This window comes from Humulus lupulus, chromosome 4, assembly GCF_963169125.1.
Source record: "Humulus lupulus chromosome 4, drHumLupu1.1, whole genome shotgun sequence".
NCBI lineage: Eukaryota > Viridiplantae > Streptophyta > Magnoliopsida > Rosales > Cannabaceae > Humulus > Humulus lupulus.
This window is the reverse complement of record NC_084796.1, coordinates 22,227,706-22,240,456: the sequence shown is the minus strand read 5'-3', so window position 1 is coordinate 22,240,456 and position 12,751 is coordinate 22,227,706. Positions and strand designations below refer to the sequence as shown.

General features: G+C 33.9%; 2 protein-coding genes across 2 annotated transcripts; both read left to right on the top strand.

Moving 5' to 3' along the window:
- Positions 1–305: 305 nt before the first annotated feature.
- Positions 306–1,236, top strand: LOC133830177 (uncharacterized). Its single transcript, XM_062260101.1, has one exon. The coding sequence runs from the start codon at positions 609–611 to the stop codon at positions 1,023–1,025; it is 417 nt and encodes a 138-aa protein (XP_062116085.1). The 5' UTR covers positions 306–608; the 3' UTR covers positions 1,026–1,236.
- A 4,996-nt stretch (positions 1,237–6,232) lies between these two features.
- Positions 6,233–10,012, top strand: LOC133830176 (uncharacterized). Its single transcript, XM_062260100.1, has 5 exons — positions 6,233–6,718; positions 8,046–8,082; positions 8,170–8,406; positions 8,511–8,558; positions 9,118–10,012. Exons 1-5 carry the CDS (start codon positions 6,417–6,419, stop codon positions 9,610–9,612), a joined length of 1,119 nt encoding a protein of 372 aa, XP_062116084.1. The 5' UTR covers positions 6,233–6,416; the 3' UTR covers positions 9,613–10,012.
- The last annotated feature ends 2,739 nt before the right edge of the window (positions 10,013–12,751 follow it).

The following is a 12,751-nucleotide window of genomic DNA, read 5'->3' as shown; positions in this document are numbered from 1 at the left end:
ACCTTGATAACTTTATAGTTTTTCACATCTTTTAATTTTACTTCAAAATTTCTTTTTATGATTTAATTTTTGATATAAGTTAATTTTTTTAATTTATGTTTTTATTAAAAAAATGAGTTTAAATTATTAATTCAGGGTTCGAGTTTTTTAGTTTTTAGTTATGTATATTTATGTTGCTCATATGATATTTTGTTTTATGATTTGGCATTAAATAATGTGGATCAATAAAAATCGTGCATTTGTAGATACATATAATAGCTAACGAAAAGATACTTACAGCTGCCAAGAATTTAAGACAAAAAATATTTTACCCCAAAAAAAACTTACTTATTTTCGCCACAAATTAAAAAAAAAACTATTTATACAGGCCTCGTGTTGCGGCGTTTTAGAGGCAACGAAGTCGTCTTAAGCAGACGGCTCAAATAAACGACATCGTCTCACTGATTATCAGGCCGCAGCGACAACCCTCGTATGTGTTTCGCACTAGCCGGAACAACTCAAAACCAAAACCCCGAGCCGAGTCCGACGGAGTCCAACATTTATGTGAGTGTGACATCATCACTCTTCAAATCTCTCAGTATCTCTGGCCACTTCTTCATCGTCTAAAAATGGCGAACCTCACGCATAAGTTCGCCAAAAGCAGACCCTCATTGCGATTCCTCACATCCCTCAATACCCATCTGGTCCCAAAATCGGACCCTTCTCTCGCTTCCCAGCACACCCATTTCGCCGCTCCCAAACCCGAATTCACAGTTTCCCCGATTTTCAGTTTGGGCGGAGACAAGGTAGAGATTGAGCCTTATAAATGCTCACATATTTTCCCTAGTTTTCCATTTGGGTATTGCTTAAATGCTATTCCCTCAACTGGGTCTGGACCATTGAGGGTCGACCAGGTCGAGGGGGTCGATAGTGAGGACTCGCGGACGGTGTGGGCTGATAGTGTCAAGAAGAAGAGGAAGAAGAAGATGAACAAGCATAAGTATAAGAAGCTTCGGAAGCGTCTTCGTCGAAAGGCAAGAACTTGAAGTCGTTTGCGAGGTTTAGGGTCAAACCTTGGTGTTTTATTTTAGAATTGTTTGAAGCTTGTTTCTTTTTGTTTTTATCTCAACTTCAAATTATGCATCTGATTTTAGAGATTGAACTAGAATCTAGTAATTTACAGAAATTTTTGTTTGAATTATAGAGACGGAAATAATTGAGATTAGCATGACAGTTATGAGCATTCTTTTAGCATTACTATATTGTGTTTTTATTATGCTTTATTAAAAGTCTAGTTCATGTGTTGAATATTGAAACCACTTCGTTATAGACTGAGTTAAGCATTTTTGTTGTAGTTAGTTTCATGTTATGTACCCTCAACGGTAGGTGTGAACTGTGATTAATTTATAGCCTCACACAATAGTACTAGTTTTTCATAATCTAAAGCATTTTTTGGGATATAATATCTATTAATGTTGGGACAATTTTCCACTGTAAACCTGGTTTAATATGCGCATATATTTTGTAGCTACGAAGTAGCCAATGAGTAGCATGTTTGTCTTCATTGTTAAGAAATGTATAGACGACCATTTGTAAACTGTAACATGTGGGTTTTCTTATTATGACTATCAATTAGAAACGATGGAAGTACGATTTGGTGGGCAACCAAGGTGAGTAACTGACCTTTTGAAACCAATAGTACAAACCATTTTTTGTGGACTATTTTTTTTGTTCTAGGGCCTTTCCTTTCCTTTAGAGTCAATAAGTAATAATCTTTTTTTTAGCACAGTGCTAACTTTGCTTCTAAAATAGCATAGCTTCATGCTTTGTTAGCTGTTTAAAATTATTTAGAATGACTTTGTTTGGCGTCCAGGTTCATCTATGGAATAGTTTATTGAATAAAAAATTAGTTCTGACTTCTGTAGCTTGGAGTCTTTGTGTCCTCCAGCATGTCTTATCACTAATTGCCTACGAAATGGCTTTGGTTAATTCTTCTTCATCACTCCCCCACCCTCTTGTGAAAATGATTGTGGATATTGAAATAGAACGTGATATGAAGTATGTATACTCGAATGGCTAGCAAACTGTGTTAATATTTGATCTGACTGACTTCCCAAATTCAGTTTGACATATATGAGATAAAGAGAGATTATTAGGATCATTTCTAGCTAAGGTTGTATATAATTCTTGCCATCTATAGTCGACAATCAATGTTAAAATTGTGCATTTCTTCTGCATTTGAAACTATATTTTGAAGCTGAAATGGGCTTAGGTTGTGATTTGTGATGGTTAGCCGCATAAGTTTTCCTTTCTTGTCCTCCATTGCACTTTCTGATTTAAGTAATATCCTGTTTATGTTTTGTTAGAATCCATTTGTGTGTGAACTTGCTGCGTTTTCACCAACAAATAGAGCCACCACATGGTTTTCTAAATGGCTTACTTGGGTTGAGAAATGAAGCCCATTTTCACTCTCTTGTACTTTGTATGTTGAACTAGGCCAAAACCTGTCAAATATTCGATAGAGCCAATCTTAAATCCCATTCAAAAGAAGAGACTCAGCTCACATATAACTGAGTTTAATACCGTTAGATTGTAGATACTTGAATTTGTTCGGACTAATAAGATAGTCCTCTGAACCTTCAAATGCTTGAAAATAGATTCTGCCATGGCAATGATTCTAATGGTTTGTTGTACACTTACCAACAGTAACCTTTTCTGCAACATCCTTTCATTCTAAACAAGTACTCTTACCCTCTCTGTATCATGATGCATTCAATTTCCACCCACTGCAGTTATCAATGTCAACTGATTTTCGTACGCAACAAATGCAAACCAGTTCAAGCTTTCAATAATTTTTAAAGATTCCTAGAGGAAAGAAAAAATCTTTTTCTTCCACTAACTGAGATATTAGAGGATCTAATGTTTGAGAAGTCACTTTGACCATTGTACTATCATCTCTTTCTATGTGCCATACATGACCTTTTTTAACTCTTGCTGCAGAATTCTAAAGGACTATGAATGATATATGATGAGTCATGGACTCGTGAGATGTGTCTACTTTTGTTTGTTTTTTTTTTTTGAACTGTTGTGTTCTGTGTCATTGTTTGGAGAAGCAAAGTAAAGTCAATTGCTTTCATTCTCTTTACAACTGCCATAGCTGAGTAATGATGAGTGGGGTTAAATCAGATTATTATTTCCTCTATTGGCAAAACCCTTTTTTTACCTACTTTGGACTGTGGACAGATGCCTAGCCAAACTCGTTGGTGAAATGAATTCTGTTTGTTGTTCTTAAAAGCTGATGTGATGTTTTGCTTGGACCTCCACATTCTTTGCAGTTTAACAACCTTTAATGGCTGTAGTTAAGGTATAGGGTACATTAGTATGAATAGCTGAGTTGTATTGCGTAGCTATACATTAGTGACTACTTTAATAATAGCATTTAGGACTTGAGAAAAAAAACTGCCAAATTGAAACCAACCCTTGAAAACCAACATATCTCAATGATAAGAAGAGAGTGCAGTGGTTAAGATTTTATGTTGTATGATAAGATGGTATTGGATGAATTTTTAAATAACAAATTGTGAACAAACAAAATGTGTACAAAGTTGAAATTCTTATCTGGCCAATGATATAAATGAGCTAATATATTCTATAATTGATGGATTAATTTAGTGGTAAACTAATCATTCGAATATGTTGTCTAATTACACTACCAAAATACATAATAAAAATGTCCGATTTAATCCTATTCATCATCCCAATCTCAACTTTGATTTATTAGTTAAAATTATGGAAGGTTTAGATTTAGCCTAACGTATCCCAAAATAAAGAACTACTATTTATACATTGAGTTATGACCAATTTAGGTTAAAGTTGTTCGAGTTATTGTTGATTTGTAAATTTGATAAATATTGTTAATGAATGTAGCCGTAAATATGTGTATGAAATGACATTTTTTATAGTGTGCAACTTTTACCTAGTTTATATACATATGTAGTTATTTTATTTGTATGTGATCAACATTGGAGAAAATTAGGCGAGTGGTATTTTTTGGGCCAAGTTTTTACTATTTGTAGAACTTTTTCAGTTTGGAGTTTTTCATTTTATTTTTTTATCAGTGTTTATTGTAAACTTCCAGCTTTGACCATGACTCTTTATTGGTTAAAATTCATCAATCGACTAGAATTTTAGGCGGACTAGTTGAGTTTATAATTAAATACAGATGTTTTAAAATCATAATATATGTAATTAAGGGACAAGCTTTTCATACTTCAAAGCATATTTAGATAGCTGTTAAATGGCATAAATTGAATTGAAAACTGCTAGATAATATGAGGATGTTCTTAAGTGCAACCCCACCTTTTTATTTGTTGTTTAAATTATGATCATGAAAGGAAGAAAAAAAAATCAAAGGCATTGAAATGTGGATTTTGCCCCTTTTGGGGGGAAGGAAGACCATTGGGACATGGCTATATATTGGAGAGTCAATAGTGTGGAAAAATAAAAATAAAAATAAAACTAATAAAAGGAAAAAGAAAAGAAAAAAAGAAAAAGAAAAGGGATATGTGTGTGTACAAGGAACAAGGGGAAGGAGCCAAAGGAAAGGAAGTCATGTGGAGAGAGTCACTTTCTCAAGAGAATTGTCTTGAACATCACCAACAACACTCCTCACATTCTTATGAGTGGGTGTGTATGTATGTGTGTGTACATGTGGTGGTGTGCTCTAGGCTTTCACATTCCACAGAAATTCCACCACTTACCCTTATCTTTGCTATATTAAAACAATTATTCTAATATGGATAGTACTTAACCCAACCTCTTACCCACTACTAGTACTAGCTCTAGTCCCCTAATTTAAGGGCTTTTTTTTTAATATGTATATAAACACTTATATTTCGCCTAACTTTCCTTATAGATATAAGATAACTCAAAATATCCCATTTTTGGTTCACCTAAAAATATACACAAGTTAAATTAAGTATTAATTATGCACTAATGTATCTTCATCATATTTTCTTGTTACTATTTAATGCACAATAATTGAGCCTATTTGATATTCACTTGTTATCACTGTACAAGTTTTCATTCACTATTTTTCTATTACTTTGACAATCTCAACTTATATTTTATTTATGTACAAAATTAAAGTACAACTACAACCTATACAATAATGTCAATTCATAGTTTTTTTCTCTAATAAAAGCCCTTTACTCACATGATCCACAGTCCATATCACAACCATGCATTGGAAGTATAACTCTCATTAATTTATTTTATTATCCAACTTTCACCACCTTTGTTTTTCCTTGAGAGGACTTTCTTGCAAAATTTTACTCTGATTTGATTAGTGATAAAATCACTATACACACATTGAAGAGAGACTGATTTTTGCAACCAATATTGTTTATTAAAAGGGGTCCCATTTATCTTGAAGTATATCATTCAATCTTGACCGTTTGATATTGTTAATCTTGTGGTGGGTGATCGTAGCATTAATATTCGATTAAGATCTCCATCTCTATCAGCATGTAGTATTTAAAGACAACAATATCATTGGTTGATCAGTTCCTTTCAATCTTATTTGGACAAATTTTATCTTTTGCATATAATTAATCTCACTCTCTCTTTATATAAATAAATTAATAAAAATAAATAAATTTCTTTTTCTTGTTACAAGACAAGCTGAGGACAAAATTGTCTTTCGCGGCTTTGGAAGTCATGAGACATAGAGACACGAGTAGCAAAATGGGACAACCTGTAAACAGAGTGTGTAACTATTAGAAAACAAAATTGGAGTTTCCCTAATACCCTAACTTTTCACTTCATTGCAAATATGCCCCCAACTACTATTATGTTGTCAATTCATTGCTAAAATCAGATGCTCTCCTCCTAAAACAAACTAACTTTAATAACATGGATATACTGTACATATACTCATTAAATACTTGTAAAGTGTCTAATAAAAAAAATCTGAATTGATACTATAAGCTTAGATCAAGTATGGAATAATGAAAAGTTTGGGGACTGTAATACAAAATATTGAAAAAGAAAAAATGAGAAAGATTGTAGGACAATAATACAACACGTGAGCTGACAATGGTCTATAAGGGAAACTGCATAAGTGGTCAGCATATCATTCGCCCACTAGAAAAGAAGAAATTTTTCTTTATTTATTTATTAATTAATTTTTATTTAATTTTGGAATATTAAAAAGAAAAAGAAACTTATGGATTACAACAAAGGAGGTTTCTTTCTCTTTTCTCTTTTCTCTTTTCATAGTTCCCCATTTTTAACTCCAAGCAAAGATACTCTTCTTCTTCTTCTCCAGAGAGTGAAAAGAAAAGAGGGTTTTTAGTTTAGTAAAGACAATAAGGAGGAATGTTATCAAGTGACCTCCTCTGATTCTCCAACCCCAGAAGATTTATAGAGAGAGAAAGATGGGCGGTGTTACTTCATCCATGGCTGCGAAATTCGCTTTCTTTCCACCAAACCCGCCATCATATAAGGTAACTACGGACGAAGCTACTGGAATTTTGCTCTTAGACCCTTTTCCACACCGTGAAAACGTCGACGTTTTGAAGCTTCCAACTCGCCGGGGAACGGAGATCGTGGCTGTTTATATCCGATACCCCATGGCCACTTCTACGCTTCTCTACTCTCATGGCAACGCCGCTGATATTGGTCAAATGTATGAGCTCTTCGTCGAGCTGAGTATCCACTTGCGTATCAATATTATGGGGTAACTTAACTTTCTCTCTCAAGTCTTATCTTCTTTACCTCTTTTCTGAAGATTTTGTTACTAAATAGAATTGTGCTTGTTGAGATGTAATTTATCTTTTGTCGAGTATTTTTGATGAAATTTTGTTATTTAACATACCCTTCTGATATTTTTAAGGAAATCTTGCGTTTGAAGGAATTTTTTTTTTGAGTTTAAGTTACTGGGTTATGGGAATTAGATTTTTTAGAATGCAACTTTTGGTTGGTTTTAGTGTTGTTTTTTTATTTGATGATTATTTGGGTTGTTTCATGATGTCCAAAAGTTTCAAAATTGTTGATTTTGGATTTTGTGTAGATCTGCCACGTTTTCATCTCATAGTTTGAATCGTTTGATGTTATTTGTAGATCCTTTTGGTTTTTTAATCTTGTTAAGTGATTTAGGCTGGAAATTTCTAATGAACCCTTTTAATCCGCTAGTTACTCTAACTGAATCAACTGATTAAACATAGTTGGGTAATTAGACACCAATGTTAGATACAAATATGATTTAGACTTATCATTGGTTGTCTTTTGTTTTCACCTCCGGGATCTCAACTTTAATGGGCAGAGGAGGCTTCAAAAAAGTAAAGATAAAAAGTGAACTTAAATTTAGATGGTTGGAGCTGGTAGATTTTATGTTTAAAGTGGTCATGATGCAAGAGGCAGAAAGTTAGTTGAGTGCTTAGGTAGAGTTGCCTTTGTAAGAGGTAAAGACAAAATCTTTCGTATTGTGGAGGAGTTTCATGTCCCTTTTAACATAAGAGATGTAACAACTATGGAGCACAATAAATTTATGAATTGTCCTGCTCATGCTTTGTGTAATAGGCCCAACGATCATCGTCTAAATGAAAACCTTGCACAATAAAACCATGCCTAAGAAGTTAGTGAAATGGGATTGCAGCTATTTGAGCTCCAAAACGATAAAGATAATAGGGCTCTAAATCTAATTCATGTTGCTTACTATGAAATCCCGCATTAATCCGTAGCGAAACAGATCTAGCAGTTTGTATAAAGTTAGTTAGAAATTAATATATACATCTTATGTTAACACGGGCAATACCACTTCCAGAAGAGGAGTGCTAGCCTTTGCATTCAGAGTTTTTTGAATTTTTATTGCTAGTTGTGAAGGCAAAAACTGATAAAGCAGAGCCTTTGTTAAAAGTGTCAAATTCCATGCTCTATGTTTAATTGTAACCATGTGCGGTCCTTGTTTCAAATCTTTGCAAGTTGCACCAAAAAAATGTACTTGTAAATTTTTCGTCAAAGAAACAGGAATACAATTCTTATTCTCCTTGCTTAAATTTATGCAGATATGATTACTCTGGTTATGGACAGTCATCAGGAAAGGTAATTGCTGCAAGAACAATAGTTTGGTTGTTGTAGTCTTAATTTTGTTTATTGATAGCTAAGGTAGATGTATGTACCTTTCTGCAGCCAAGTGAGCAGAATACTTATGCAGATATTGAAGCTGCATACAAGTGTCTTGAAGAGACTTATGGTGCTAAGCAGGAAGACATAGTCCTGTATGGCCAATCTGTTGGAAGTGGACCTACCGTAGATCTTGCTTCTCGTTTGCCTCAACTAAGAGCTGCTGTTCTGCACAGTCCCATTCTCTCAGGTTTAAGAGTCATGTATCCTGTGAAGCGCACATATTGGTTTGACATCTATAAGGTCAACATCTTATTTATCAAACTTTCTTTTATAAATTTCATTCAGTAGCAGATAACCCTGATATGTTTTTTTATATCTAAAACCAAGTTTTTGTGGATATGCAGAACATTGACAAAATCCCTCTGGTCAAATGTCCTGTACTCGTAATACATGTAAGTATTTGTAGTTTGATACTCTGCTATTTTTCCTTGTTTTGTTGCATAATATGTCACTTTTTAGATTTTTCAGAAAAAGGTTATGTGGTGTGGTTATTTTTACATTTGGCTTCACATTCATGATTCATAGTCATTTCTTGTGAGATCTCTTTTGAGAAAAATGAATGGCATTAGAAGAAGGGATGGGAAATAGAAAAGTTTACTACTTAGAAGCTGGGTTTATTACGTAAAAGACACTATTTTTTTTTTTGTTACAATGCAACCAATACTAAAGAGGGTGCTGTATTTAATAATAAAAGTTACATGTTTTAAAATTACAAGAGTAAACCCAAAAATGATATGGAATAAGAGTGACACATGTGAAGTATCAGAAGAGGGCTTTGCTAAAATGAGTTTATAAGTTGAGCAAGAGAGGATGATATAGAATAAGAACATGGCTTAGGTTGAGTTTTCAGAAATTGTGGTAGTATGTTGTGCTTTCCGGTTCTCTCAAATTTAGAAGTTACATCCGAGACCTTACTTATACCTTCGAGTTTTTATTAATATCATTTTGCAGGGAACAGCTGATGAAGTTGTTGATTGTTCTCATGGAAAACAACTCTGGGAACTTTGTCAAGAGAAATATGAACCACTATGGCTCAAAGGAGGAAACCACTGTGATTTGGAACTCTATCCAGAATATTTAAGGCATCTCAAGAAATTTATATCAATGGTAGAGAAATCGCCTTCACGAAGGTTTACTTCAAGAAGAAGCACAGATCGTGTCGAACACTCCAGACGGAGTACCGACTGTTATGAGGCTCCAAGAAAGAGTACTGACAGGAGGGAGAAACCAAGAAAGAGCGTGGACAGGCCTCCCGACAAGCTGAAAATGAATGAATACAAGTTTAACAACATTGACAAGCTAGAAAAATATAGACTCTCATTTGATCAGATGGAGAGGTCAAGAAGAAGTGTGGAGTACCATGAGAAATCTAGGAGAAGTATTGACCAACAGTTAGAAAAAGGACGGAAGAGTGTTGACTGGTTGGATAGAATTCGAGCTGCTTAAAACAAAACCAAAAAAAAAAAAGGAAAAAAAAGAACAAATTTTTTTTCGTACAAGTTTGGTTCTTTGGGGGGAAAGTGGACAGAAAAAAATAGTAACAGGGGGGTAAACGACAACATTTTACATGGGATCTAACTTGTGTTTATCATGTTCAGCAAAAGGAAAAGAACAAAAAGTCACGGTTTCAGAATGTGTTTCATGTTGCTTTTGTAATTTGTTAAAATAACTCTTTCATGGCTTGTAGAGTTTTATTTATTTATTTTTTTAATGGTGGGATTTGTTATTCTTGATTGTTAATTTGTTAGTGGAAAGAACTCTAACCTCTTATGTTTCTCATTTATCGAAGGGAGTGATACGAAATCTCATTGTTAATAAACGTCACTTATAGTTTATAGTTTGAAAATTGACACTTTTTATTTATTTATGCATGCATTTCTTCTTTAATAAAAAAAGAAAAAGAAAAAAGCTAAAGCTTTTGATGGGGACTTCACAAGCAGGTTTATTTTTGGCTCACTCATGAAAGCTTTTCTTCACAGCTTCCTAGCCATACAACATTTTGTGTCGATAAATTCATTGATAAAAAAAGAGAGTACATAAAGCTCTTCCTCTTCTTACATTTTGTTTTTTTAAGTTGGGGATTTGAATTGTACATGCCTCCACAACCATTATATTATTGCCACTTTTTGGAAAATAGAAGCATAATACATAATATATAATATATTATAAAAATACTCCAATTTTCTATATAATATATTGATAGGGCACTACTTTCTTGCAACCAACTTTTTGGCTTCATTGATGCAGCCATTTGACTATTTGGGCACTTAAATAATTTTTATATGACGGTGTACATTGTTGTCATTTAAGACATCCTACAAATTTCAAGAAATTCTGGATAGTTTACAGTGCTGAAAAATAAAGTTCAAACAATTAAATTTTACACGCGCATACAAAAAAAAGACACGCTTGCACAACTTTGTTTTCGACACTGTAAACTATTCAGAATTTCTTGATAATTTGCAAGATGTCTTAAATGATTGCAATATACACCATCATAAAAAAATTATTTAGATGTCGAAATACCCTATTAACGGCACCGTGGTGCTCCCTTATATTCATATAGATTAAAAATGGAATTGGGACATAAATGCAAATGTCATTTTACTTATTTATACATTGACATTGAGGGGTCGTCCTTAGGATGTCTTAAATGATTGCAATGTATACTATCATAAAAAAATTATTTAGATGTCGAAATACCCTATTAACTGCACCGGTCATATAGATTAAAAATGGAATTGGGACATAAATGCAAATGTCATTTTACTTATTTATACATTGACATTGAGGGGTCGTCCTTAGGATGTCTTAAATGATTGCAATGTATACTATCATAAAAAAATTATTTAGATGTCGAAATACCCTATTAACTGCACCGGTACCGGTGCACCGCGGTGCTCCCTTATATTCATATAGATTAAAAATGGAATTGGGACATAAATGCAAATGTCATTTTACTTATTTATACATTGACATTGAGGGGTCGTCCTTATGTTTACTCCCGTGCCCCTCTTCAAAAATAAATTATCGTAAAGTTCCAAAATTCTAAATATCCACAAGAAAAGAAAAAGTTTATTTTCCCACTTGTAAATGGTATTTCATTATTTTTCACAAAAACTTCATTATTGAAAAGAGTAAGGTAATAAACATAAGGGGCTTATATTTACAACTCAAAAAAGTATTAGTATACCCCTAATTTAATTACATTGGTTGGAGATAAGACTAAATCGAGCCTTAGTGTCTCAGAGCTGGATTGATTGTTTTCTCTATGCAAAATTTTTTAATGTCGAAGTATCATCGTCTGATCATTGCCCTTTGTTATTGGAGCATGTGCATAAGACCTTTGAGAATACAAGTAAGAAATTTAGATTTGAAAATGCTTGGCTTTGGGAACCTATGTGCTATGAATGGATCAAAGAAAGCTGTGAGTGCTGCCAAGACAGAGAAATCCAAGAAAAGCTTAGCCATTGTAGTTCTCAGCTTATGGTATGGGGCAAAGAGTTTACAGGCAATTTTAAGATAAGAATAAATCATAGCAAGAATATTATTTAGCGGTTGAAGGGAGTGAGAGACTTAGCCTCCATTGAAAGGTGCAAAGAGGAAGAAAAAAAGCTTTTTGAAGTGTTGTCTCAACGAGAGGTTTTCTGGAGGCAGAGATCTAAGCAGTTTTGGTTGAAGGCCTAGGATCAAAACAATAAATTTTTTCATGCTACTGCTAGTGCTAGGAGGAAGAGTAATTAAATAGTGAGCTTGAATAATGTTGATGGCGAGAGGGTGGATTGGGATAGTGGGTTGCAACAGGTTATGGTTGATTATTTCTCTGATTTATTTTCGGCTTTTGAGGTAAATTGGGAAGAGGTAGTGGCTGAGATTAATCCTTCTATAACCTTGGCTCAAAATGAAGAGTTGTTGCGACCAGTGGAAGATAGTGAGATTAAATAAGCTCTGTTTTAGATGAATCCTGACAAGTCTCCATGTCCTGATGGGATGAGTCCGGGGTTCTATCAGAATTGTTGGGATATAGTGGGTTCTGACGTGGTGAAGATAGTAAGGGTGTCTTTTAATCGGGCTTGTTTCATGAGAAATTGAATGAAACCAATATTGTGTTGATTTCAAAAAAGAAGCTGCCCGATAATATGGGAGACTTGCGCCCTATATCACTTTGTTACGTTCTTTAAAAGATAGCATCCAAGGTATTGGCTAATAGGTTGAAGACAGTCTTATCTCACATTATTTCAGATACACAAAGTGCGTTCATTCTAGGGAGACTTATTTCAGATAACATTATGGTCTCTTTTGAAGTAATGCACTATTTGAAGAGAAAAAGACAAGGAAAAGAAGGGTATATGGTGATCAAATTGGATATGAAAAAAGCCTATGACAGAGTAGATGTAACGCCCCAAAGTCCCTAATATGGCTTAGTGCCTGGATTAGGGGGCCGAGAGGCAATAATTGAACTAAAAGAGTGCTTATGTGTTGTGAGCATGTTATTATGTGAATTATGTGAATTGTATTATGATATGAATATGCTTGCATGTTTAGGTGTATTAAATATGCATGTGGGCCTGTTTCTTATTAGAAA

What these genes read in the sequence shown, in the direction of transcription:
- LOC133830177 (XM_062260101.1), top strand. Translation starts at nt 609, where the DNA reads ATGGCGAACCTCACGCATAAGTTCGCCAAAAGCAGACCCTCATTGCGA.
- LOC133830176 (XM_062260100.1), top strand. Translation starts at nt 6,417, where the DNA reads ATGGGCGGTGTTACTTCATCCATGGCTGCGAAATTCGCTTTCTTTCCA. An exon ending in ATGGACAGTCATCAGGAAAG is followed by an intron (nt 8,083 to 8,169) that starts GTAATTGCTGCA and finishes ACCTTTCTGCAG; the next exon opens with CCAAGTGAGCAGAATACTTA. An exon ending in GTCCTGTACTCGTAATACAT is followed by an intron (nt 8,559 to 9,117) that starts GTAAGTATTTGT and finishes ATCATTTTGCAG; the next exon opens with GGAACAGCTGATGAAGTTGT.